Source organism: Pongo abelii, chromosome 16 (assembly GCF_028885655.2).
Source record: "Pongo abelii isolate AG06213 chromosome 16, NHGRI_mPonAbe1-v2.0_pri, whole genome shotgun sequence".
In the NCBI taxonomy this organism is placed as follows: Eukaryota; Metazoa; Chordata; class Mammalia; order Primates; family Hominidae; genus Pongo; species Pongo abelii.
This window is the reverse complement of record NC_072001.2, coordinates 60096939-60124269: the sequence shown is the minus strand read 5'-3', so window position 1 is coordinate 60124269 and position 27331 is coordinate 60096939. Positions and strand designations below refer to the sequence as shown.

General features: G+C 35.9%; 1 protein-coding gene across 11 annotated transcripts in view; it reads right to left on the bottom strand.

Annotated features, from left to right (window-relative positions):
- TCF12 (transcription factor 12) overlaps positions 1-27331 on the bottom strand; it is a 374537-nt gene that overhangs the window by 204372 nt on the left and 142834 nt on the right. For 9 of the 11 annotated variants that reach the window (XM_063716671.1, XM_054531552.2, XM_063716673.1 and 6 more), the window contains exon 4: positions 20859-20932. In XM_063716671.1, the coding sequence (XP_063572741.1) occupies positions 20859-20932 (74 nt within the window). Of the gene's footprint in view, positions 1-12267; positions 12330-20858; positions 20933-27331 lie in introns of those variants that run through there. The other 2 variants (XM_054531554.2, XM_063716674.1) reach the window with 2 other exon arrangements.

The following is a 27331-nucleotide window of genomic DNA, read 5'->3' as shown; positions in this document are numbered from 1 at the left end:
TACTCTAATCCAAGAAGGAAGAGCGAGTCTTGAACTGGCCTGGGAGGAAGAGGAGAATCAAAAACTTTTAGAAATAGAATATTCAGAAAATATGCTGGATACATGAGATGCTGCTTAGCACAAGGGCAAGTATTTTTATAAAATTACCAGTCCTTAAAAACTGTACTATATAGTGTGACACATCTAAACATTTTTTAGGAAACAGTTTATTCTAAACTAATGTACTAACTTTATACCTGTAAAAGGTTTATTGGAAGATTACATTCACATTAATGTACAATTTCATAATATACATTTAATATACATTTATAATATACAATTAATATATAATTTTCTCCCTTTGCCTGCTATATATTCTTTATTTTATTTCCAAGAAGTATTCTTTTGTGAAATACTAGATAGTATTTTTTAAAAGCTAGTCTTTTGCAGATAGTTTGAGAAGCACTAATCTACATCCTCAGTACTAAAAATGTGGTCCTTAAAACCGACTTATTGGCAAATTCTGGGAGTTTGTTGAAATGTAGAAGCTCTGGCACAGTCCTAGGCCTAGTGAATCCAGAATCTGCATCTTAACAAGATTTAAAGGAGATTTATAAACAAAATGAAGTTTGGCAAGAACTGGTTTATATTATCCTGTAAGTCACAGGACCTGGTACATTGTAAAACAGTATTAGCCCTATTATTTCTTTTCGTAGTACCACTAGCACTCACTGGCACTACATCAAATCCTAAAGAGCTCACATTGTTCATAAATCTGCCTATCACATACTATATATAACCAGTAAAATTAAGAGTTAAAATGTTACTGTCCCCCTCCCAAGAAAATCTCACATTTTACATAATTTAAAGCTTTTATCTTCTACTACTATAAATCAACAGTATTATCACTGAGCATATAACTGCTCGTATATATTTTTATTATTTCCTGATATTTGTAAAATCAGTTAAAATAAATCAAACATAAGGTACAATATAATTTTATTAAAACCCACGCTTAAGAAGCAACAACTAATTGCAAGAAGAGAGAACATCAGCCAATGAGCAAAACCATGTTCTTACATTCAGAGGATAACATATTTTAAAGTAACTTTAAAATACCAGTCCCATATATTAAATGTTTATTTTATAACAACAGGCCAGAAAAATAGGAGCAAAAAAGAATACATAATAATGCTTAACTTCTATAAAATTTATAGAGCGGGTGCAGTCGCTCACACCTGTATGAGGATCACTTCAGCCCAGGTGTTCAAGACCAGCCTGGGCAACATAGCGAGACTCTGGTGCTACAAAATACAAGAAAATTAGCCAGATATGGTGGAATATGCCTATAGTCCCAGCTACTTGGAAGGCTGTGATAGAAGAATCCCTTGAGCCCAGGAGTTGGGGGCTGCAGTGAGCCAGTATCACGCCACTGCATTCCAGCCTGGGAAGCAGAGCCAGAGCTCATCTCAAAAAAATTTTAAAAATTAAAAACAAATAAATAAAGTTTATAGAAAGAAGACTAGAAAATTAATTATAAAAAGTGTTAATATTTTTTTCATTTAATTTGCCTATATTTTCCAAAAATTCCTAAAACTGTCGTTTATTTTTCTAAAAGATACATTATTTCTCAGATTTCCCTTTAACATGATTAAAATAACATATACCCATTGTAGAAAATAGAGAATGTACAAAAATAGCATCAACTAAGCAGGAAAAAAATCTCTCATTTCATCTCCACTGAAATGCAAACGTCAACAACATATGACACATTTTCTTTCAATTTTTAAATGTTTCCAAACTAGTCCAGACATATTAAAATGTACATAATAAAAAGTCATGTGCCCACAACTCAACAAATAGAATGTTACCAGTATAGTTTAAACCCCTATGTAATTATAATTCCCATTAGAAGCAAACACTATCCTAAATTTGTTTTTTATCATTTTCACACATTAATACTTTCATTACATATTATTATCTAAATGATATATAGCATCACTTTTTATGTTTCTAAATAGTATCTTTTTTTCTTTATTCAGTTAACATTCAATACATAAGACTGATTTATGCTGACAATGTGTAGCACTGGTATATACATGTCACTCCTATAGAATACTCTATTTATAAACATACCACAATTTATCCAATTCCCTATTGACATTCAGCTTTCCTCCAATTTCTCCCTATTACAAATAAGGTTGTTATAAACATTTTAGGAATATGTCTCCTTGTACGAATTTATATGAAATTTTCTCTCGGGGTCAATTATCTAAATGTGAAATTACTGGTTTGCAAGGTATGCCCGTGTTCAAATTTACTAGATATTGCCAAACTGTTCTCTAGAATATATTATCGTTTAGGGGGAAAGTCTCATATCTCTTGCTGCATCATGAAAGCTCCAAACTTATGAAAGGTGGCTTCCAAAATCCCCTTGTAAGTTGTATGTAATTTGTGACACACTTTCCAAATGATAAAAGGCAAAGCAATCATGATTACATTTCCTTATCAGTTCACTTAACCCTTAGTGTAGCTATATTCTTATCTGAAATAGTTTGGCCTGGGTCCAAAGGCAGTCCTTTGCCATAAAAAAATGTTCAAGACACATTTGTTAAATGAGTTAATCTTTGCTAGCCTCTTCAGTTCATCTTAAATTTCTATCAATAAAGTTGCATACATTACTCTAGGCACCAATAGATTAAAATCTGCAAGATATACCATATATTTTTAGTTTGTCACTGGTATCCTATCTTGATAGCCAGTGTTGTGTGGACTGTTAGAGTCATGGCAACAAGGTTGCCTGCTGCTGATTTTTAGATTCTGACTCATGGCCGTAATAATACATAGTTCATGATTAAAATAGTACTGTATATCTTGGTAGGAACCACTAAGACAGTACTTTTGAATTCTGTTACTAGTCAGGGCAGTTGACCATGAGCCACTTATTTACACTCCCTCTTCCTGCCCCATGACTAAAGCCAATCATCTTTAACGGTAAGTTCCAATTAAAAGTATAATAGTGAAACGATGTTTATTTAATAACTGGCTCACATATGTGCTAAATCCCTGGCCTAGATTCATTTCCTTGAAGGTGAAAGTAGATAAGCCACAGCTGATAGATGAGTGGTTCCTTCCAGGAACATATTACCAAATCTTCACTCATCCTCCCTAATTTGAGGTTTTGTGTAACAGTATTAACCACAATAGCATGGGCCGGGTGCAGTGGCTTTTGCCTATAATCTCAACACTTTGGGAGGCTGAGGCTGGTGGATCACTTGAGGTCAGGAGTTCGAGACCAGCCTAGCCAACATGGTGAAACCTTGTCTCTACTAAAAATACAAAAAACAAAAACAAAAAACAAACAAACAAACAAAAAACATTAGCCGGATGTAGTGGCACGCGCCTGTAGTCCCAGCTACTTGGGAGGCTGAGGTAGGAGAATCGCTTGAACCCAGGAGGCGGAGGCTGTAGTGATCTGAGATCACGCCACTGCACTCCAATGTAGGTGACAGAGTGAGGCTCCATCTAAAAAATAATAACTATTATTATAATAAAAATAATAATAGCATGAGCATACATTTGGCGATACCATTTGCCAGAACTTGGGCTAAAGGCTTTATTCATTTAATCTGTACAACACTATGAACTAGTTACTATTATTCGCATTCCACAGATGAGGCAAGAGGCACAGAAAATTTACACAGCTCACCCAAAGTCTAACAGTAAATAGTAGGATGGGGATTTGAATCCAGGCTGTCTGTCCAGAGCCCACCATGCAATGTTGCCTTTCCAGTACTAACTGCTCCCCGCTAGAACTATTGTGAATTGAATGGCTCAATGATAGGCTGAAGCCATACAAAATAAAGAATAAATCTGTTCAAACAATAATTCATAAGTGATAAAGGAATGAAAGCAGGAAAATGCAACAACAAAACAAAACAAAACAAAAATTTAACTACCCAGTTTGGCAAATGGTGCTCACAATAGTGGAGACAGTCATAAGAGCTTTAGTAAACTGTTTGGACTGGGGGACTCTGATGAAGCCACAAACAAAATGGGAAATGGAAAAACCTTGCTGCTAAGTGAACATCTACTGCAGACATTTTTATCTACCGCAGAACTTTTCTCTTGCCCAAGGTGGGAAAAGGTACAGTAGTCTTCTGGGATCTTAAGGTAATTCCCATGGAAAATGCATAGAGGCCTCAAAAAATCTAGAAGCGAATTTCTACAGCGTCAGAGCCAGTAGTTGAGTGCCCTTATGTTAGATAAAGTTTATGATAATGATTTGGCAATTATAGTTAAGAATTAATATTCATTATAATTAATTGAGAAAGGCTATGTAACTCCATTCTAATAAAAGGCATCCGAATGGCCTAGCTGTAATGCACTGACAATTGCAGAAAGGGAAATTATTCACATAGATATCAAAATCTTTTGGGTCAGGGCCCTAAATCCAATATCAACTGAATGCTCAACAAGAGAAACAGCATGATAGGGGGCACTAGTCTTCTTTAGGGACTCTGTGATTTGTTCTGCAGTAGTGAAGCTTCCCAGAAATAGCAACTGAATGCAAAACGGTTGTTAAGAGACAGATCTACTATCCCCTTCCTCAATTCCTAGATCTCTGAAATCAACAGTGATTAGCTGGCTAAAGGACACAAGTGCCATGTGAATATTCCAACAAAGAACGGGCAATGAAGGAAGTCTTCATTTCTACTTAACACCAAAGGCAGACAGTACCCCTGCTTTCTGATGTACAGTATACAGTTTCTCTTGCAGAGTGCTCAGCAGCTGAAATGCTGGAACTCCTTTTGAAAAACAGAAAGGTTTCACTATCAAGTTATGAGAGGTAGGTGTAACTGTGAGTGCATTAGATATACAAAACCTAACTTTTAAAGATAACCTTTAAATGATAAATTAGCTTCTTAAAACTAAAATATAATCCTGTCAGTAGAGACTTTTATTTTCAATGAGCAGCTTAGCGAAGTAACTAATCAGGTTTTTCTTGAATGTGGAATAATTCCTCATTTTGAACTTCTGTAATTTTTCAATTTGAAAGAGCATCTAAATTATTTTTCAAGAAAGCTGCTGTTTTAATTTGAGAAAGCCTTTTTAGAATGATCTTTAAGTCTCCTTAAATATCCCAAAATCACAGATTTAGAATCTGTGAGTCTTCCTGTTAATATGTTAATACTTTATAGATTTATTTAAAGAAAATATCTCTTCAGGTTAGTCCTTATTGCTACAAAGAACAAAGGAATTAAATTCTAAATACACTACCCTCCCATTTCCATAGCACTTTTGTAACTAAAGACCATTTTACTTATTTCTGCATGGTTGTCAGTCTCCTTTCACTGAAAAAATCAGTAAGTAAAGGCATTTCCTTCTCTAACCATGTTAGAGAACAAGGCTGAGGAACAACCGCCAGGGGCTACTCATTCACCAGTTTGAGAAACATCTACTAGAATTGAATAAAATCACACAGCAGAGGGATTTTGTGGTTATTTGTGTGTCCAGATATACTGACTCGTATCTTACGTCAATTGATCTAATCAAACTATGTGAATTTATAAAAAATGAAAGCAGAAAAAAGAACTACTGTTCCACTCCATCCCTACTCTACCAAAAAGCATGGTTTGTGCCCTGGAGTGAGCATGAGATGTGGAAGTGCCAGCAATTCTCACGGATTTTTTAATGCTTCTCAGTGGAAGCATCTCCTTCCATGGCCATGATTCTACTGTGAAAAACAGTATTCTTCATATAACATGGTATGAAAACACAAGTCAGCATCTTCACCTAGTCCACAATCAAAGAAATAACTATCTGATCATTACCAGAGAAAAACTCTATTCTGATGTGTGTACATAAACTGTGAAGCAAGTTTAAGTGGCATTACCTTATTGGAATAGTTTCAGCTAATACATGTAATTAAAAGTAAAAAGCAGTTATTTCCTAAAAAGTAAAATTATACTTCAATTCAGACATTTAGTCCAAACTGATACTGCTTTACTATATTTGCACCCAATACAAACTTTTCACATACTTACAAAAATATGAGTTAATTACATTTGCACATAATATAAAATTTTCAGATACTTACAAACATGGAAGACCAGCATTACTTTGATAACAACAGGTCACAGTATTACCTTTCTTTTCTTATATCCTTCCTAAGAAAATTAAAGCTAACTGTGACATAAACTGAGTTATCTATGTGATCAAATATGATGGTTTTCATCAGCAGCAATAACTGAAATGGATTTCCTGTCTGCTTTGAGTTCTAATATTTTTAATGCATACTATCAATCTATATCCTAAATGTCAGGTGTGCTTTTTGATACTTCATCTTCTCGTCTTACCTTCTCTCGATTTTTAGCCCCCATTTTCTCCTTCAATACTCATCTTACTTTTTTACCTATCTTTTCATGTCAATCTAGTTATTAATGAAATTAAAGAAATTAAAATATGCATATGGAAGTGTGATAATACATATGTATATATGTGTAATACTGCCTATAATATATTAGGCATTGTGCCAGATGATAGGATGCAAGAATAAATAAAAGCCTTTGCCTTCAAGGAGCTTACCGTCACAAGAAAAGAGAGACATTATCTGAAAATATTTTAATAAACTGAATAACCTTTTCATGAGGTCTGGGCCTGAGATGCATGTACCACATTATAGCTTCCAAGGTTTGATTAGTACTACTGGACTCCCTAGTAGTCTAGGGGACAGGATGATAATAAACAGTAAAAATTTAAATGAAGTACAAACCAGTCTGCCAAATTACAAGTTAAACTTGCTGGGTTTTGTATGAATAGTTTAGAAGATGCTAATACACCAGCACAGCTTCAAATGGGAGCACCAAAAGCAGAACAAATACTGTTAGGCAGGCAGAAGTTGCATTAAGATTTGCTAAAGAATACCCTAAAGCAAAATGAAACATATTGATAACTGGAAAATAAAGTGTCAATAAGCACCTTTGGTGTCATCTTGATCATCACAACCAAGTTTTATTGAGTACATACTACGTGCCAGCACTGTGTTAAGAACATCCATGCATTGTATCAGTTAATTTAACCTATATTAACCTATATATTGAATAATACTATATTTCCCCCATCTCACAGACGAGACAATAAATGTGTTATTTAAGTTTCTGGTACCTAGTTAACAATAGGTAACTAATAAAAAAATTAAAAAGAAGAAAATATTATTCACAATCTTGTCAATAAATTTGAAGAAGTAATACTTCTCAACTAATTGTTTCAGGCCAGGATTAGCATGATAACAAATTCTTACAAAGAAAGTACATGCAAAAGTTTTTTTTAAAAAAAACTACAGATCCGCCAGGCGTGGTAGCTCACGTCTGTGGTCCTAGCACTTTGGGAAGCCGAGGCGGGCAGATCACTTCAGGTCAGGAGTTCGAGACCAGCCTGGCCAACATGGTGAAACCCCGTCTCTACTAAAAAAAAAAATATACAAATTAGGCAGGCGCAGTGGCGGGTGCCTGTAATCCAAAAAATGCGATTAAAAATACTTATAACAGCATCAAAAATTATGAAACATTTAGTAAATTAAACAGAATATGTGCAAGACTTGTTCACTAAAAACTATCTAAAAACACTAACTGAGATCATGTCACTGCACTCCAGCCTGGGCACCAGAGCAAAGCCTTGCCAAAAAAATTTAAAAAAAAAATGTGTGTGTGTGTATATATATATACACACACACACACACACACACATACACATACATACACACACACAATATATATACATATATATATATGGAAAGTAAAGACTTAAATATAGAGATATATCATACGCATGAATCAAAAGCCTCCACACTGTTAAGTTCCCCCTCCAACTGATCTACAGACTCAGTGCAATCCTAATCAAAATCCTACACAGCTTCATAGAAACTGACATACTGGTTTTAAAGTTTTCAATGTATATGCAAAGAACATAGAATAGTTCAAACAATTTTGAAACAGAATAACAAGGTAGAAGACTTATACTACCTGATACCAAGATTTATTTTAAAGGTATAGAAATCAAGACAGTTATGGTACTGGTGTGAAGATAAAATCAATAAAACAGAATACAGAGCCCAGATATTGATCCTCACATATATGGCCAACAGATTTTTAACAGAGATAACAAGTTAACTCAATGGGAGGGAAGAAAAATCTTTTAAACAAATGGTGGTGGCAAACTGGACAGCCTTATGAAAAAAAAAATTAACGTTGACCCTGACTTGACATCTTATACAGAAACAAACTCACAATGGATCACAGATCTAAGTTAAGAGCTAAATGTTTACACTGCCTAACTTACTATTTCTTGAGACTGCTACTAGCAGTCAAACTACATTTCTTAACTAATATCGAGGGAATTCTATGATGGAAAAAAATGTGGGAAGAAGTTTATTCTATTCCTTTCTTTTTTTTTTTTTTTTTTTTTTTTGAGACAGAGCCAGGCTGCAGTGCAGTGGCGCGATCTCGGCTCACTGCAAGCTTCGCCTCCTGGGTTCATGCCATTCTCCTGCCTCAGCCTCCCCAGTAGCTGGGACTACAGGCACCTGCCACCACCCCCAGCAAATTTTTTGTATTTTTAGTAGAGATGGGGATTCATTGTGTTAGCCAGGATGGTCTCGATCTCCTAACCTTGTGATCCACCCGCCTCAGCCTCCCAAAGTGCTGGAATTACAGGCGTGAGCCACCGCGCCCAGCCTATTCTATTCCTTTCTTAAAGATTTATCATTTACTACAACCTATTAAAAACTAAGAAATCTAATACCAAAAAAAGTCTATTTAATTTTAACTAACACATAAATGTTTTGGACTACGAAGCTCTGTATTTGTACACTGCTTGTTAATATCCTATTAAGGACAGTTTGAGAAACTATGATCTTATTCAAAATTTGTTTTACACATTAGAAATCTGATGCCCATCCGAAGGCAGTGGCTCATGCCTATAATCTCAGCACTTTAGGAGGCCAAGGTAGGAGGATCACTTGAGCTCAGGAATTTGATAAAAGCCTGGGCAACATAAGTGAGACCCTGTCTCTACAAAAAATTAGCCAGACATGGCGTCACAGGCCTGTAGTCCCAGTTACTTGGGAGACAGGGGCAGAGGATCACCTGAACCCAGGGGGTCAAGGCTGCAATATGCCATGATCGTGTCACTGTACTCCAGCCTGGGCAAAAGAGCAAGAACCTGTCTCAAATTTAAAAAAAAAAAGAAGAAAGAAAGAAAGAAACCTTATGTCATGTCCAGAAAAAATGACCCATTTAACCATTTGTCTAATGAGAGAACTCAGGCTTAAATTCTTTGTTCCTTGTATTACAAAACAGATTATCATTTTCACTTGGTATACAATATGCCCTGGAGGTTTCATTAACAAATATTCCTTCTATTTCTGGACTTTTACTCTCCCCTAGGCCATCCTTATCATAGCTTTTATCATTCTACAGTACAATAATCTCCGTTTTTCCCATAAGAATGAGGATTCCCTTTATGAAATATAAACTGATGATTTTTGTTTTCCACAACTAATTTCAGTGACAAGGAAATAGTGGAATCTCAGTAAAAGCTTCATGAATGAAAGGAGCTGGAAAAAAAAAGATTTCCATGTTAACAACATAAAGATGTGCATACAGAATTCCAAGAGACTACAAAACTCGCAGTAGGGAAGAAAGATACTGTGGAAAAATGATCTAAGGAAGTAAGGCAAAATTAGTGGAAAATAAAGAATAATACACACACAGCAAAAACTCAGAAAAGTCAACTCCAGAAGATGCAACAGTATTACCAACATCGAGAAGATATTTGGTTCAGGACAGGTGGCACTTAATTATTTAATCACAAAATAATTTCCAGTCCTAACAACCAGAATATACTCTGCTCCATGCACAAAGCAACAAACTGATTATGATGTAAAATGACATTTAAATAATTATTTCATCTTATAAGAAGAAGGTTAAAGCATCAGTTCAATATGTTGAAGGGAAACATTTCAAGCTTGTTCTCAGAATAAAAGTGTTTAAGTATATGACAACAAAAATACATGACACAAAAATCTAACAATTATTGATGACACCAATTCTTTGGCCTATATAAGCTAATTTAGGTCTCTTAAATGCCTTGTGAGATGCATATCCTTTTAAACAGATTGGAGGAACTGAAACCTCTTCCTTTCCTAGAATGTATTAATCTGCAATCTGTTATAAGAATACAGATTTGTATAAATTTACATTCATAAGAATGTGGGTTGCCCTATTTCTTTTTCCCAATAATCTCCAAATCCCAAGACCTGCAATACAGTGAAATTTCCAAAAGTTCAAGTGTGGTGGTACACCTCTGTAGTCCCAACTACTCAGGAGGCTAAGGTAGGAGAGGCACTTGAGCCTGGGAGGTCAAGGCTGCAGTAAGCCATGACTGTGTCACTGCATTTCCAGCCTGGGCGACAGAGCAAGACCCTGTCACAAACAAACAAAGAAACAAACAAACTTCTTGTTGGGCATTTAAAAACCCTAATAGTCCATCACCTTTTCAGGATATACTCCGGGAATTCAAAACAGCTGCCTCTCCAATGACCATCCAAGATTTGAAAAATTCCTAACATCTTTTTTTTTTTTTTAATCAAAATGGGCATGAAATTTCTCATGGGAATGTAAAAAGAACAATGTACAGATTTCTATATGAGCTAAATATTGTATAAAACTTCCTCTATAAATTCTTGCACACTTCCTATGAGAAAAAGCTCTTTGGAGATGAGAAATCTGAGGCTCAGGAATTAACTCTCTTGTCCAAGGTCAAACAGAGTGGTGAAAACTAGAAGCAAACCTGTCTGATTCATCCCATGGCTCATTTTCTTTAATATATAAAATATGAATTACTGCTTTTATAAGAAGTAAGATGGCAGTACCGTTATCTTAAAACTTCTAAGGCCGGGCGTGGTGGCTCATGCCTGTAATCCCAGCACTTTGGGAGGATGAGACAGGCGGATCATGAGGTCAGGAGATCGAGACCATCCTGGCTAACGCGGTGAAACCCTGTCTCTACTAAAAATACAAAAAAATTAGCCGGGAGTGGTGGCGGGCACCTGTAGTCCCAGCTACTTGGGAGGCTGAGGCAGGAGAATGGCGTGAACCCAGGAGGCAGAGCTTGCAGTGAGCCAAGATTGCGCCACCGTACTCCAGCCTGGGTGACACAGCGAGACTCCGTCTCAAAAAAACAAACAAACTTCTAGTGACTCTGTCCTTAAAGTCCTGCACAAGTAGAAATAACTGTTCTGGGGGTCTCTTTTATAATTTGGCAAATGCAACACAGTAAAAAGGGACAGTAATTTAGAGACAGCCTGGATAAAGTCCTAAGTAGTTAATATCTGTTAAGTTATCTACCTTTTCTGAGCTTCAATTCTGTCACCTCTAAAATGGACAGGATTTTAAAAATGGCTTCTTGGTGAGCTGGTGTGAAGATCAAAGCAGGTAACATGAAAGTGTGCAAACTAAACTGTGACAAGTGCTGGTTATGATTTCATTGTTATTAATTTAAAAACCCAAGTGGGTCCAAAAAAGTGTTCAGCCAGAATTTACCCTACTTTTTATTCCCACAAATAAGAAATCTCTAAACTTAGGGAAAAAATATTAAACAGGCTGTCAAGAAAGACCTCAACAATTACAAAAAGGGACATAAAGATTCAAAGATTAATATGCTTTGATTTTTACTTGTTAACTTTAAAATCTGAACAGTCAGAAGATTAAAAAAGAAAACTATAAAGATTAGATCAGTCCTGATCAAGATGTTATCTCATGGGCCTAGAAAGTTAATCACAGTAAGGTGAGAAATTGACATGAAGGTTATTTCCAAAAAGATCTACAGCAAAGCCTCTCAGTAACTGTTGTCCCCAGGAAGAAAGGCTAGTCTGAAAAAAACAGAAGCTTTAATTGTCTTAAAATGGAAACATGGGCAATCTGATCAGTATGTGCTTTCTTTCACTTTAAATATCTGCTAGCAAGAGATTTAAAGGTGCTTACATCATCACAACCCAATTTTTTCTTATCCAAAAACATTTAGGTTATAATTTATAGGCAGGTGCTGTTTCAAACAGAACTAAGAGTAAAAACACTTTACTCTTATGGCTTTATTTAAACTTAACTTTAAAACACACCCTTTTTCTTACTCATAGTTTTCTTCACATTCAGAACATTCAGAAGGAGCAGTTACATAACAAAACAGAGATTAATGGGAACATAGATGCAATATATAGAAAACACTTACTTTAATTCTCTGACCCTTCTGTCTTGCTTTGCTATTTAACTGCTTCATCTCGTGTATTGTACCTGAGATCAAGAGGCATAAAATACTATTTCAAAATTTGTGTGTCCTTTCTAATTACTGTATTTGAACTCCTAGTAGCTATAAATTGTATACCTTTTTCCCCTTCAAAGATAAAAACAATAGCAAACACACAATTTTGAGAAAATATCTACACTAGAGAAGAAAAAGTAACACTAATCTTTATTACCCATCAATGCTGACAAATGGGACAACTGAGTAAAAGCTATTTTATATTTCTTTATTCACACAACTCGATTTTCCCATGTATTAACGAAAACTATTTATCAAAATCAAACGATCTGTTTTAATACAACCATAGCTAACTTGACAAAGCCTAAATAAAACACATGAAGTTTAATTCAGGAGTTACCATTTTGTGGGTGAAATGAGTCTACATGATTTTATATCTTTCCCAGTCACTTAGTTGTACCAGTTTTGTGTTTTCCCCTTTGTGAAATTTCTTATATAACTTTGCAATCTGGCTCCTATCCTCCCAATCCAAGTCTTATTTCATTATCAGTGGGTCTATGTACCATCTTTTCAGATAATCCTATTTTTTTGTCACTTTCACCTTGGATCCATTCTTCACACCACAGTAAGTTAATATTTATAAAACATTTTGTGTATAAAATCTATTTTTAATTGGCTCTGAAAGAATAGATAACATTTTTTTCTACAGAAATGTTAACCTGCCTTATCTCGTACTATTTTCCCACAAAGTAAGCTGATTTATTATCTACCGAATTTTGTAATGAGACCACTGCACTGTTTGCATCATTCCACATTTCCAGACTTTCTTTCAGCCCTATTCAAATGCTATCTGTCCTGTAACAGTCTGCTCAAACACTTCCTCCTCTATTAAGTCTTTCTTGACCATCCAAAGTAATCTCCCTCCTCTGGAATCTCACAGTAGCCAAGAAAATTATTTTGGTAATTAACTATTTGCTGCCTAATTACAGCCATCTCCACTGCTATCTTAAAAGAGTTAAGAAGTTTTTTGGGCTGTGTTTTTTGTTTGTTTGTTTTTTGTTTTGAGATCAGGTTTCACTCTGCCACCCAGGCTAGAGTGTAGTAAGGCTCACTCTAACCTCCGCCTCCCGGGCTCTAGAGATTCTCCTGCCTGAGCCTCTCGAGTAACTGGGACTACAGCCAACACCACCATACCTGGCTAAATTTTTAAGAGACCGGGTTTTGCCATATTGCAGAGGCTGGTGTTGAACTCCTGGACTCAAGCGATCCACTTGCCTCAGCTTCCCAAAGTGCTGGGATTACAGGTGTGAACCAGCAACTTTTTTTTTTCTTCACTACAGCCTCGACCCCTGGGTTCAAGCAATCCTCCCACTTCAACCTCCTGAGTAGCTCAGACCACAGGTGCACACCACCAGGCCTGGTTTTTTTTTTTTCCTTTTTTTTGTAGAGAGGGGGTCTCATTTTGTTGCCCAGGCTGGTCTCAAACTCTTGGGCTCAAGCAATCCTCCCATTTTAGCCTTCCAACGTACTGGGTTTACAGGCGTGAGCCATCACGCCCAGCCTAAAAAGTAACTCTTTAGGCAAATATGACTTACATGTCTAAGCATATTTCCTGAACTATAAGATACACATTTATTCACCTTTAACATTTAAGAAACTGAATGCATTTACAAATCTCAGCATCTTAAAATTGGGGGATCATGGTAAGTCCAACCTCCCTAAAAGCAGGCCAACTACACTGTTCTTATGCCACTGGACTCTGCTGGAGGAAGGAAACTACAGGTTGCCTCTGCCCATAGATACACTCTTAAGGCATCTGCTGTCAAATGTAAATGAACTACCCACCAGTTCCTTCTACACCTCCAGCCAGTATGACCCTGCTGAGGTCAGAATGACCTGTGTTTTTTGTATACATAGCACATTAGAAAAACCAAGGTTCTATTATCCTATTTCTAACTCACTACCTACAAACTATAGAGAGGTTCTTAGCCAAACTCTTCCACATTAACGAAAAAATACTGAACTCCTGTTAAGAATGGAGAGGGCACTAAACAAAATTAAAGTTCCCTTTAGCCATATCTGGCAGGAATAGTCCACGATTTGCAAGAAAAATGACATTAATCTCATCCAGATAATCTTATAGGCTGATTTTACTTTCCATAGAATCTGAAAGCTTATGTTTACTTTCATTGAGTTTTTATGTATTTTTGTTTCCCTTATCCCAAGTCCCCAATCTATGGCTTTGTCTTCATAGACTTTAGAAGACTGGAGAAATACTTAAATCCTTGTACCCACATATTTTCATTTTCAACCTAGTTGGGTCTATAAGGTTGCTGTCCGTTTGTGTTTTTGACAACTGGGCTGTGAAAAAACCACAGCTGATGCTTTTTAAATGAACTGAATCCTCATATCCCTTTATTGCTATAGGTATCAGAAATCATAGCATGTATTGAAACAAAAAGCCTCAGAACATACCTATTATTATCCCTTAATAAAAAAAAAAATCCCTGATATCATCTTGTGCTGAATCATATACAGCAGCTAAATCAAGTATTTTAAAGCTAAATCATCACCACACAACTGGTTTTCCCCTTTTCACTGACAGGTATAAGCCCCAAACTTTAGTGAGGAAGTCATTATTAGTACCCACCCCCTTTTAATCAATGAAAAAAGAAAAAAAGATTAAGGTAAAAACAAATAACTTGCTCAGAGTCACAGAGCAAGGAGGCAGAAGTGCCAGAAATAGAACCCAAGACAGCTTGATTTTAATGCTCAAGCTCTTAAATTCTATGCTATTCTACCCCACAATACACTATACTTGCTAGGTAAACTGTTCTATCATATCATGACCCATGTCCTCTTTTATCAGCTGCAGACCCTCTTCTCTTTTCACCTTTCTCCTCTCTCTTTTCCCATTCCTTCAGTATATGGCAGAAAACATAAAGTTCTCTGAGTTGGGAAGTACCAAAGTCAAGGGGTTAAAAAGCACCAGCATAAGATTCAGAATATCTGATTTCTGTCACGCCAGAGGCTGTCATTAACTAGTCACATAGCCTAGCCAAATCTCTACATACAGCACAAATCTACACCTGGTCAAATCTCAAACATGTCGTTTCAGTTTCCTCATGTACGAAATAGACAGAACATATATAACCAATGCATCTTTCAGTTTTGAAAATTCTATGATACTGTAAAACACAGAGGGAAGAAAGAGCAAAAAGATAAATGACTGTTTCATTCTGCAAGCCATAATACAGACAGAAGAGAAAACCATGGTGGACATTTAGCAATTTATTTTTTTAAAAAGCACTCAAAGTCTACTCAACTTAATATTACTTCTTTTTTTAAAAAAATAACTACCATAATAGATTATATATAAGCTGAAAAATGTTCATGATTAAAATGCCAACTCTTGATCACTGATGATGCCTATAAATGTAATTCCTATCAGTGGTTTCCTATCAATGAACTCAATTCTATCTTTTAAACTAAGGAATTAACAACTCTGTATCTTAGAAAAGAGTATCAATATACTCCTCTCTCCTACTCCTACCCCAGGATGCAAACCTCAATGGTACTTTAATACTCTACTCCAGAGCTTGGTGTAGGTTGGCTAACACAGTTAAAAAGGCAGAGAAACCAAGATGACCTGGCCTCTTGACATTTCCACAAACTCATATAACTCGACATTCTAGAAACAGAATTTGTACATCAAGAAATATAACCATGAAAATGTACTTCAAATTATTTTTAATAATAATATAATAGCAGTTCTCATTTATCATATCAATAAATGAAATACTTCATACCTATTATTACATTTCATCTTCACCAAAACCCTACAAAATACGTGTAAAATTATCATAATTTTAGAGACCAGAAAACTAAGACACATAGAAGTAACTTTCCCATGGTCACACAGTACAAGTTTCCAAATCACTTATTATTACCATTAATACCACCACCACCTACTTCAAGCTTCATCTTAAATCAATTTTGATTCTTTCCTTCCTCAACCCCAGCCTAATTAATCTAGTAAATCTGATGATTGCTCCTGAATTTGATTACATTCAGCAAACATGTATAGAGCACCCATTATGTATAAGGTGTTACACTAGAGAGATTGATAACTTTTATATCCAAGTTTGGCAGGAAGAGACTGTTGCTTTCCCAAGAAAGAAATGAACAGTTGAAGAAGGGAAATTGATTTTATTTATGTCCTTCATACATTTAAAGGAAATAAAAGTAGTTAAATTAAGCATGACTGAATCGGCAAATAATTCTCATTTATTACACTTAGAATACAGCATATTTGCAAATGTATCCATGTGTTTAAATTTGTGTAATTGCTAAATATAAATCTAGTGGATGAATTTTGAGATACATAGGTTTAAAGCCAACACTTATATAGCACTCACCACATATCAGACATCGATCTATGCAATTTCCATATATTGCCTCATTTAATCCTCAACAACTTCATGAAACAGATATCACTATCCCCATTTCACAGATGAGTAAACCGAAGTACACTAGATTTAAATAACTTGTCCAGAATCACACAGGTAGTAAGTGGCAGAGTTATGATTTATACCCAAGCAGTATGACTTCACAGTCTGTGCTCTTAAGCACAGCCTTCTGAAGAGAAAAAAAAAATCTGAAACTAGAGTAAGTCATTAACACCTTAGTGAACAAGAACAATCACAACATTCTCTGGCCTTTATGCCTGGTACACCAACATTTCTACGCAATAAAGAATAAAAAACAAGGGAGAGAGGGAACAAACTCATTAACTAGATCTCTTGCCCATGTCTAAACTACCTGAGATTTTAATCACTCCTTTCAGTCTCAGGTGCTTTACCTTTATTACCACATTCACAAATTTCTAAAACTGGAAGTGCTATTCACAACATGATTCTATCTATATGCTCATGTGTGTGTGTCTATGCTCTCTGCACAGGTGGGCAGCAGATGAAGAGTGCAGAAACCAGGACTCTAACAAAAGTAGAGAGGAAGGAACAAATATTTGTTCCTTCCCTCTGGGTGTTTCAAACATGCTGAGACATGCTTAGGAAATGTGAAATCCACATTGCCTAAGAATGCTGACCATGCCTACCATTTCTTCTATAACCACTCTTAGGTACAATGTCTATTTTTATGTCAACCTAGTGAAACCTCTTCACTGAATGGATTGCTGTAGGTACTTCTGATAACCAGAAACTTAATCACCTCTACACTGCAAGGCTACTTTTCTGGTGGATTTGGTAAAAGCAAGGGCAGACACACAGACTGGAACCGTGCTAGAGTGACTTTTCCTAATTCTGAAAGAATGGGTATAAGCCTAACACAGAGACGAGAATTTTGTGACCGCTTAACTACACGACTCAGGTGGAGCTCATTTATGCATAAAGGCTACTATAGTAGAATGGTATCTTACAATTAAAGTCAGGACCCTGTAAGGCAAATAGTGTACATAGCAAAAATTTCCCTTGAAAAGCTATTAAATAAAGAATAAGTTCTATCAACATGACTTTGTGTAACTACTCCCATACAGTAACATATAGTTATACAATATTAATAGGGTTCATCTGCCAAATATGGTTTCATATTATTGTAAAGAAAGTATTGTTTCTCCCTTAAAGTTTGGCATGGGAATGGGAGAGGGACAGAATGGCAGCTCAGATAGTTCAATTCATGTAAGTTTAAAGCAGGTATGTTTTATCTCCAACAAATTACTCATTTTGCAGTTTCTAATACCCTTTTTTTGACCTACTAAGCATTTTCAAATTTTATAAAAAGTATAACAAAAAATTTCTATTTAGTGATGTTACTGAAAATCAAATTATTTTCAAATAATGGAAATTGCTGATAGAAATGTAATATTTATATAATATGATAAAGTCTAAAAAAATTTCATTTACATGATTTCTACTGAAGTATCTGCAATTACATTAAGTTGACAAATTTTTAACTAACAAGTCAAAACTAGTCTTTAGCCAACATTAATATTTATTTTTGAATTTAAGAACCTCAATGTACTTAAATAAGAATTTAAGAAATTCAATATACTAAAATAGGAGAATGAAGTACTTTAGTTGAGATTCTTATTAACACAATTATACCCATTTATGCTTATGATTATGAAAAAAATGGTCAAGATAGTGAATACTGTTAAAAGATGAAACCCCAAAAGCTGATAAAGTAGTACTGAGGGAGGCTTCAATGATAACCATAAAGTTCTCCTTGGCAAGAAGAGTTGCCAAGGAGAAACTGGATCCAGATTTTTGTTTGAAAATGATACAAAAAACTTCTTAACTATCTCACCAAACCTTTTAGGTTTAGACGATGACTAGGATAGGAGAAAAATTAGTCAAAGAGTGGATTTCAATGGGAACAAAAATAAAGAAGGGTAGCATTAAATCTTCACTTTATCTGATCTCTCAATAGACAGGTGGAAATACATATGTGGTTCTATGGTTCTATGAAAACTAGCTTACTATATAATCAATTTAGGTTTTCACTGTACATAATACATACTAAAAATAAATAAACTAAGTAAAATACAGCATTTCACATTTGACCTATAAATAGCAAAAAAGAAAAGCAAGATTTGCTTTGGATTTCATGTCTGAAGGTAAACTTAATTTCAAGATCATAAATTACATAAGTGTTTGGATACATTAGTACATTTTTTTCTCCTAAAATCCTACGCAGCACTCAAGGGGGGTGGGGGTGGGGGTGGGGTGGTGAAGAAAGCCTGAAAGAAAGATAAATATAAGGCACCCAGGCACCATTTAATGCATTCTAAGAAATAACATGTTATTACAAAGTAACTCAAGCCTCTGAAAAAAAAATCCAATATTAATAAGTAGTACTGTGAGTTTCCCACTACATAAAACCCCTACCTTCAAAATCTAAACTAGATCCTATCTCACATATTCACAATATTACTCAAAGAATAAGAAACATTTAAGAGTGGAAGGAAATTTGGATATCAACCAATTTAAGTAGCCTCAAGACAAAAACAATGCATCCAAGATTAAATGGCTAAGACAAAAATAGTGTGTCCAAGATTAAATGGCTGGTTCACAATACAGTTGATAGTAAAATCCAAGTCCTGACATACTCAGCATAGGGCTCTTTACACTACAATGTAGCTTTCTCAGCCTCTGATTCTCAAAAGTAAAACATAAAAACCCACCTTTAACAGCCTCTTTATATATCTTTTTGGATTCCATATGACTATCCCAGTTCTTTCCAAAGGATTTAAGATAAATTAAACATAGGCTACAGCCAAATACAACAGTAAAACCCCATATTTTAAAAGGTATTTTAACTCAGCATTTTTCAATGCAAACTTGTGTAAACCATACTGAGACTATGCATTTCAGTCACTTACTCAGTTTTCCTCCCATTAAGGCAATTTGCTTCTAGGGTTAACTACCCATAAGTCTTATGCTTGTCTCTTTCTTCTCCTGGTTAATTCTGAGAGAAATGAGAAATGTATTCATTTAAAGTATGGCCTTTTGGAAAAGTCTCTCTCTCTCTCTCTCTCTGTTTTTGTTGTTTTTTTTTTTTTTTTTTTTTTGAGATGGAGTCTCACTCTGTGGCCCAGGCTTGAGTCCAGTGGCATGATCTTGGCTCACTGCAACCTCTGCCTCCTAGGTTCAAGCGATTCTCCTGCCTCAGCCTCCCGAGTAGCTGGGACTACAGGCGCCCACCCCCACGCCTTGGCTAATTTTTGTATTTTTAGTACAGATGGGGTTTCACCATGTTGGCTAGGCTGGTCTTGAACTTCTGACTTCTAGTGATCCACCTGCCTCAACCTCCCAAAGTGCTGGGATTACAGGCATGAGCCACCACGCCCAGCCTGGAAAAGTCTCTCTTAACCTTGTCAGTTTACTAGAGAAAGTCTGGGAGCAGAGTGCTTACTTTTATTCCAATTCTTTGATCTAATTTTCCACCTCCTGGTCTCATTTTACAAAGCTTTGGGGGCTTTTTTGTTTTTGTTTTTTGCTGGAAAGGGCTCTAACCTTGTGACCTCAGTGTGTAGAAAGTTGGCTTGGTCCTATTTTCTCTTAATTGTTAACTAAGAAATGTCATCTGTTATGTCTGCTTTGATATGCTTCCAAGAGGCAGGGCTGTTGAGTTCCTGATGCAAAGGGCTGATGACTGTTGAAGCAAGGATGAGGGAGAGAGGCTGGAAGTTAGTATGTTGAAAGCCAATGCCATCTCTCAAAGCAAATAAACAACACATAAAGAAAAATGGCTAAATACATATGGAGAGCACTTAGGCATTCCAAGCTCTTTAGTAAAGAGTACTGTAGGCAGTTCACATGTACAAATAACACCAAGAATATTTAACTGTAGGATATTAAATAAATCTCCGAAGTTTGACAGCTTATAAAAAGAACTAAATGTAACAAAAAGGTACTAGGTATTCTACTATATTTCCATGAAAAGAAATTAATTTTCATTTCTCATAAGAAACAGCATATATGAAAGAAATTACTTAGTCTGCCAAACTACAGCTTTAATCAAGGGTTGATCAGCAAACTTACTCTAGATGAATCATAGGAAGGACTTGGTTGACCACTTGTTCCCCAAGATGTTGTACCTCCTCTTTCATCCATACCTAAAAAGAGAAGAGAATAAAAGATATATCTAAAAACATACTTTTGTGGATTTTTTGGGTACGGGACAGCAGAGTACAATTCAGCAAGTGGTATTTGTGTTTTCGTGGAAGAGCTAAGTATCAATCCTTGCTTCAGAAACCTGTAAAATATAAGTTACTTCAAAGTATCTTCATCATTGCTCCATCAATCCTCATGCAATACCCTATGTAAATTATAGTAATTCAGAATCAAAATATTTCTTTGAAGACTTCAGAATGGGGCATAGTCTCTCCATCCTGACCCACGCCCTGCACTGCTACTTCTAGGAGTAGATGAACCCCCAAACTTTGTCTGGTTTAGTACTGCCTACATGAAAACATGAATAATTCATTTTTCATAGTTAAGCCCTAGAAAATGAAGCAAGACAAACAATCATTCGATTTAATAAAGTTGGTTTCTTTCTGATCAGTGATCAGATATTCTTAACTGATGACATCAAACTAAATCTATCAACCATATCAAATCAACATTAGTTATATAAAATCAAAATGACATGAAAACTCACCCTAGTAATTTTGTGGGTAACACTTCCATCTCTTCTAAAATTATACACAATTTGATTTCAAATAAGCAGTTCCACTCTTATGAAGGTGGCAAAAGAAAATTCACAGTGAGAAAGAATTAGCTGCCATAACCAACAAAACAATTCATTGTGCATCCTTAATGCATCTTCTGACACTTGGGCTCCATTATTTTCATCTCCGAATCAGTCCCCAGAAAAAGCCGGAAGACCTGGAGATCTCTCAATCCAGCCATTTCTACCTCTTCTGTTTTGAAGACTCCAGTCTTTTTCATCCTTGACTGCTAGGAGGGTACACTTCTCTAACCTCTTCTGAGTTTCATTCTATGACGAAATTCATCAACACAGAAATAGTTGACTTCTTTCTTTCATTCTTTCAGGAGAACAGCCTAGATATTACAATGATAACGTTCTGCTAAGTTTAGAAATTATCTTTCTTTCAAGATATTCCTGGAAGTCCCTCTGTAATTTCCCGGTAATTTAGGTGAGAATGTGGTATGTAATAAATTAAATGCCACAAATTCTCCATTAATTTGCAATGATTACTAAGGCTCTTTTATAGTGACACAATTGCCAAACTGAAAGGATGGGTAACAAAAAGCAGGGAAGGGGGAGGGGTCAGTTTCCAAAGTAGAATGTACTAATTACTAACTTAGTTATTAGGACTCTATTATTTTTATGAATCTGTACTTCCTGTATCAAGTGACTAAAGTATATTTTAATAACTTTTTAAAAAGAGTTAATACAAAAGATGAGTATCTAGTATAGACAACATTCCAGGCACAATTTCAAGTGAACCAGAGGCTTTGAAAACACAGAGATTATGTGAGCAGTGTTTTGTTCATTCCTGTGGAGCTAGTATTAAAGTTCCAAATTTAAGAGATATTCTATGAGTTTGGGGAATGTCACATAAAAAACACTGTTACCGGCTGGGTGCAGTGGCTCACGCCTGTAATCCTAGTACTTTGGGAGGCTGAGGCGGGCGGATCACGAGGTCAGGAGATCGAGACCATCCTGGCTAACCCGGAGAAACCCCGTCTCTACTAAAAATACAAAAAATTAGCCAGGTGTGGTGGTCGGCGCCTGTAGTCCCAGCTACTCGGGAGACTGAGGCAGGAAAATAGCTTGAACCTAGGAGGTGGAGGTTGCAGTGAGCTGAGATTGTGCCACTGCACTCCAGCCTGGGCGACAGAGCAAGACTCCATCTCAAAAAAAACAAAAAAACACTGTTACCATCTCTCCCGTATCATTAGATACCAGTGAGCTATCTTCCAAGCATTTTCTCTGCAACCAACACTGTAGAATAGCAGCAAGTATTCCTCTGAGACTCAATCCAAGAAAAAGATGACCATAAACCTACAAAATCCACTAATAAACGGAACTGCAAATAATTTTATGAAAAGTTATATTTTAAAAAATCACTTTTATTGAACATATAATGGAAAGTGATTTCGATGAATCTTGTCCTGATGAAAATAATCAAACCATAACTTAGTCTTTTTATGACTTTATATTTTCTTATATCAAATGATTAATAAATATGAGGCTTATGCGTATTTTAATTTTTATCTCATTTAGAGGCAGGGTTCGTGTTCTGTCATCCAGGCTGCAGTACAGTGGCATGATGATAGTTCACTGCAACCACAAAATCCTGGGCTCAAGTGATCCTCCTGCCTCAGCTTCCTCAGTGCTCAGACTATAGGAACATGCCACAATGCTGAGCTAATCATTAATTTTTTTTTTTTATTTTGTAGAGACAGAGTCTTACACTATGTTGCCTAGGTTGGTCTTGAACTCCTGGCCTCCAGCAATCCTCCCGCCTTGGCCTCCTAAACTGCTGGGATCACAGGTGTGAACCACTATGCCCAGCTTTGCGTGTATTTTAAATACATTTGTAAAAATATATATAGAGAGGAAAGATGGGTGCCAGTTACAGAGAACATCTCAAGCAAAATTTAAGAGACACACAAAATTATGTGAAACTACATATTCAATTTTCATCAAGTGACTCTACTTCTATAAAACAAAGAAAAGGCAAAGACTAATGAAATAAAATGGTAATTAATTAGGTGATGGAATCACCAGCTAAAGAGTAGTACATACCACTGACACTGGAAATGACAAGGGGCTCAAAGAATGCTATAGAATAACAAGAATCTGGCTAGGTTTTAAACTCAAGCTCTGTAGTTTTATTGTTAACATATCCAATTCTGAGTAAAAGGTCGTGGCTGGCACTGACAAAGGCAAGAGTCATCTTTTAGAATCAATGACTCCTTTCTGCTAAAGACAATGGCTGTACAAACACAGAAATATGACAGGAATAATAAACTTTCCAAAGCTTCAGCCATAAAACCAAGGTAAGCAGAAAAAGGAAATTACACACAGAAGATAAAACTTAACACAGATATTATACAAATTGACCAGAATCTGAAAAAAATACTTATTGACAAGAAAATACACCACAGTTGCAATACAGTGATGAGGAGTAACATTTTTCCTTTTAAGATATTTCTGAATTATCATTCCCATATTATTTTCATCATTCCCATTTCTAGTATATGCATGCCAATTCAACAATTTCAGAGAAGTTAGTTCCTTGACTCATAAACCAAAATGGTAGATGTAAGAGAAAGTTCAGCAATAATTAATAATAGAAACACTTCTGAGTCTTACTTGACTTTCTAATAAATTTTTTCCATTTCTGTTCAACAGGATTAAAAGGGGTGATCAATAACAGAAAGACTTAAATTACCTTTTTCCTTGTTAACCTTTTATATAGATAATCTCTTAGCACCTGCTTTTCTGAATGGAATCAATTAAGTAAAATGTAATATATTCTGATTCTATGCGCTCCATTTTTAAAAGCATGCTGTTTTAACTTAGTATTTTCCAGTAAGGAACATTAAATTCTAGACCTCGTACCTAAAAACAACAGTTTGTGAGCTTAACAAAAGCAATCTGCCTCCTTCTTTTGTGAAAACATTTAACAAGAAAAGTAACTAAGAGCAATCATAAATTACTATGTATACAGGCAGTTCCCTAAAAGGCTGAGACCTTAAAGAAGGAATAAAAAGGTAATATTCAAGTTTTTAAGGTTTCAGAGAATAAGACTCTTAGAGGAACAGGTAAACTTCTTGGCCAAGTCCAACATCTGCCATTACTCCCTTTTCTAGGAAGAACACAGATTTAGACTACGTTCTTATACTCTACTCCCATCTTAGTATTTGACTAACAGTATTTTCTTTCTAGTGTCAATCAAAAACTATCCCACAGCCTCTCTCCTACTTCTTCCCTTTCACCAAGCCACCAGAGTCCTATTGGCATCTCTAGGTTTTGATCCACTAGCAAAAACTGGAAACTGGATTTTTTTTTTGGTGGGAGGAGATGCTTTTCTATGCCCTAAGCACCTACTGTGTTTCCCTTCCCCCTCCCCCCAGCCCCCCACCACATATGGGCCCCGTAAACAAATTATTGTTAACACTGCAGAGTTTGAGTAAGTAAGCCATCATTAAAGAATTGGTGAGACTTAGGCAAGACCTGCATGAAAGTAAAAGGGAAGAATTAGGAGCAAACCTGCTGACATGAACACCAGTTCCTTCTCTGCCCACCTGCCACTACCAGACCTATCACTAAAGACTCTGCCACCCTGAACTAAGACTAGGGTAAAGTGAGAAATAAGACAGGAAATGGGAAAATATTTTCAGTTAGTAGTGGTGAGTCTGACGAGCCAAGAAAGAATGAAAGGATGAAACAGGGAGACAGCATACAAGAATGAGAGAAATGGTTAGGATATCCCTGCAGCAAAAGCAGTAAGAAAAGCAATTCAATCTGGCCATACTGCTAGGGTATCATAAATGAGAGCCCATCCCTGTGGGAAAGAGACACACATATAGTTGGGAGCAAGGGCACAGGGAAAATCACATACACATTTCTCTCTTTTTCTCCCCCCACCCTCTGGTGCACATGTGCACTCTGCCTTTAGTAGCACTGAAATCAAATTTTTATTCTAGAAAGTAAAATGTACTCCAAAAATATCAAATCTCAGCACTGTCATAAATAAGGGAAACATAACATACTTTGCAGGATTGCCATCTGCTGTAGGGGGATCCAATAAATGATTTGATGAAAGAATTCTGATTAGAGATAGCTATATCAGATAACCAAAGCTATGAATGTGTCTATTTTTAATAGTGTCTTTATTCAATTCTATTTGTAGAGTAAGGATATTCCTTTAGATAGGACTCAAAGGCTGCAATCAGTTGTAAATTGATATACACCTAAAAAACCAACACCAAGATTTTTTATTGTATTTTTCACATTTTAGACGCTCATGAAATAAATCTACAAATGTATTTTCCCAGAAATTAACTGTGAAATAGGATCAGTTAGAATATAATAACAAGTGCTTTGTTATTATGCTACACATTAGTAAAAATGGGAAAAGCTAGGAAAATATTAAAATTGCAAGGGAATTTAACAGAAGTTAAAACATGCTACCTCATCTAAAGTATGTAACATTAGTTACAGATTTTTTTACTTATAAAAAATTTAGGTTCTGTGCAGTGAATTGTCAAATAAAACAGTCTAAAAAAGAAAAAACATATATGTAAGAAAGTAAGTCCGGTGGAAAGATTAGAAGGAATCACCCTTTCTGGTCATCTTTAATAATCCAATCAGAATTTTTGTTTGGTACTGTTGAGACCAAAGATTTACAAGTACAGATGTTCCATTAAAGTCTTTAGTGCCACAGTACAGTACAATAAGGTAATGAACACATGGCAAATTTCATTCAAAAAAATGACTAATTTTGAAAATGACTTTCATACATAGATTTTGCCATATTATTGTTACTAGCTATATCACCCTGATACAAATGCCCTGTAAAGATACAAAAGGAAAACCCAGTGGCTGACTTCATCAAAGAAGTAAGAGTACAGGGCCAAAAGGAAATGCCAAGTCTATCTCTTTAAGAAAAACAGAAACTGCCTGATGGCCAGGAATTGAAAGTAATACGTTCCCAGGGGTCGACTTGGGAATTGTTTAATGGCAACTATATAGTGATATGGTGGTCACTGTATTTTGAGGATTTGTTCTGACTGTCTGAACAGACATTCCAACACTGACAAAGGCTCTTGAGCTACCTTTAAAACGCCCCTAAACTAGCTGTCAAGTTTCTAGAAAGAAGGAAGGGCCCTCCCAACATACCTGAGAAGCAAGTATTCTCCCAATCTAATATACCAAAGCCCTGTATCTGAAGACCAATGCCAGTGTTTTCCTCCATAGAAGCACTACAAACATAGTTTTAAGAAACGAAAAACAAAAAACAAAACCTTGATGCTATTTTTAACACAATCAAATCATCTCTGACCTGCATTACTATAATAGTCTCCTAAATGTTTTCCCTTCTTCTTGCCCCTCCTACTAGAGCAACCTTTTAAAAACAAACCAAATCATGTCCATCCTGTGCTCAAAACCTACCAATGGCTTCCCAACTCATTCAGAATTACTAATAAACCCAATGGTCTACAATGTTTTACAGGTTCTGCCTCCCACCTCTCTGAACTCATCTCCTACTATTCTTTCTCTTACAATAGTTACTATAAATCCTAGGGCTGGCAGAAAGAAAATATCTAGCTAACTTGCTATCAACTACATAAAGGCTCTGGGGAGTAAACAAAAACAGGCTGATTTGGATGAAAATATAAACTTGAAAGAAGAGACCAGAATGGGTGAGTTTCTCTTTTTATCAGCTTTCAGGGACCAGCACAGGTGAGTTTCCCATTCTGAAAGCTTTGTCCTGCAGGCAAGCAGCAATAACCTCTAGTACCTAAAATTCCAA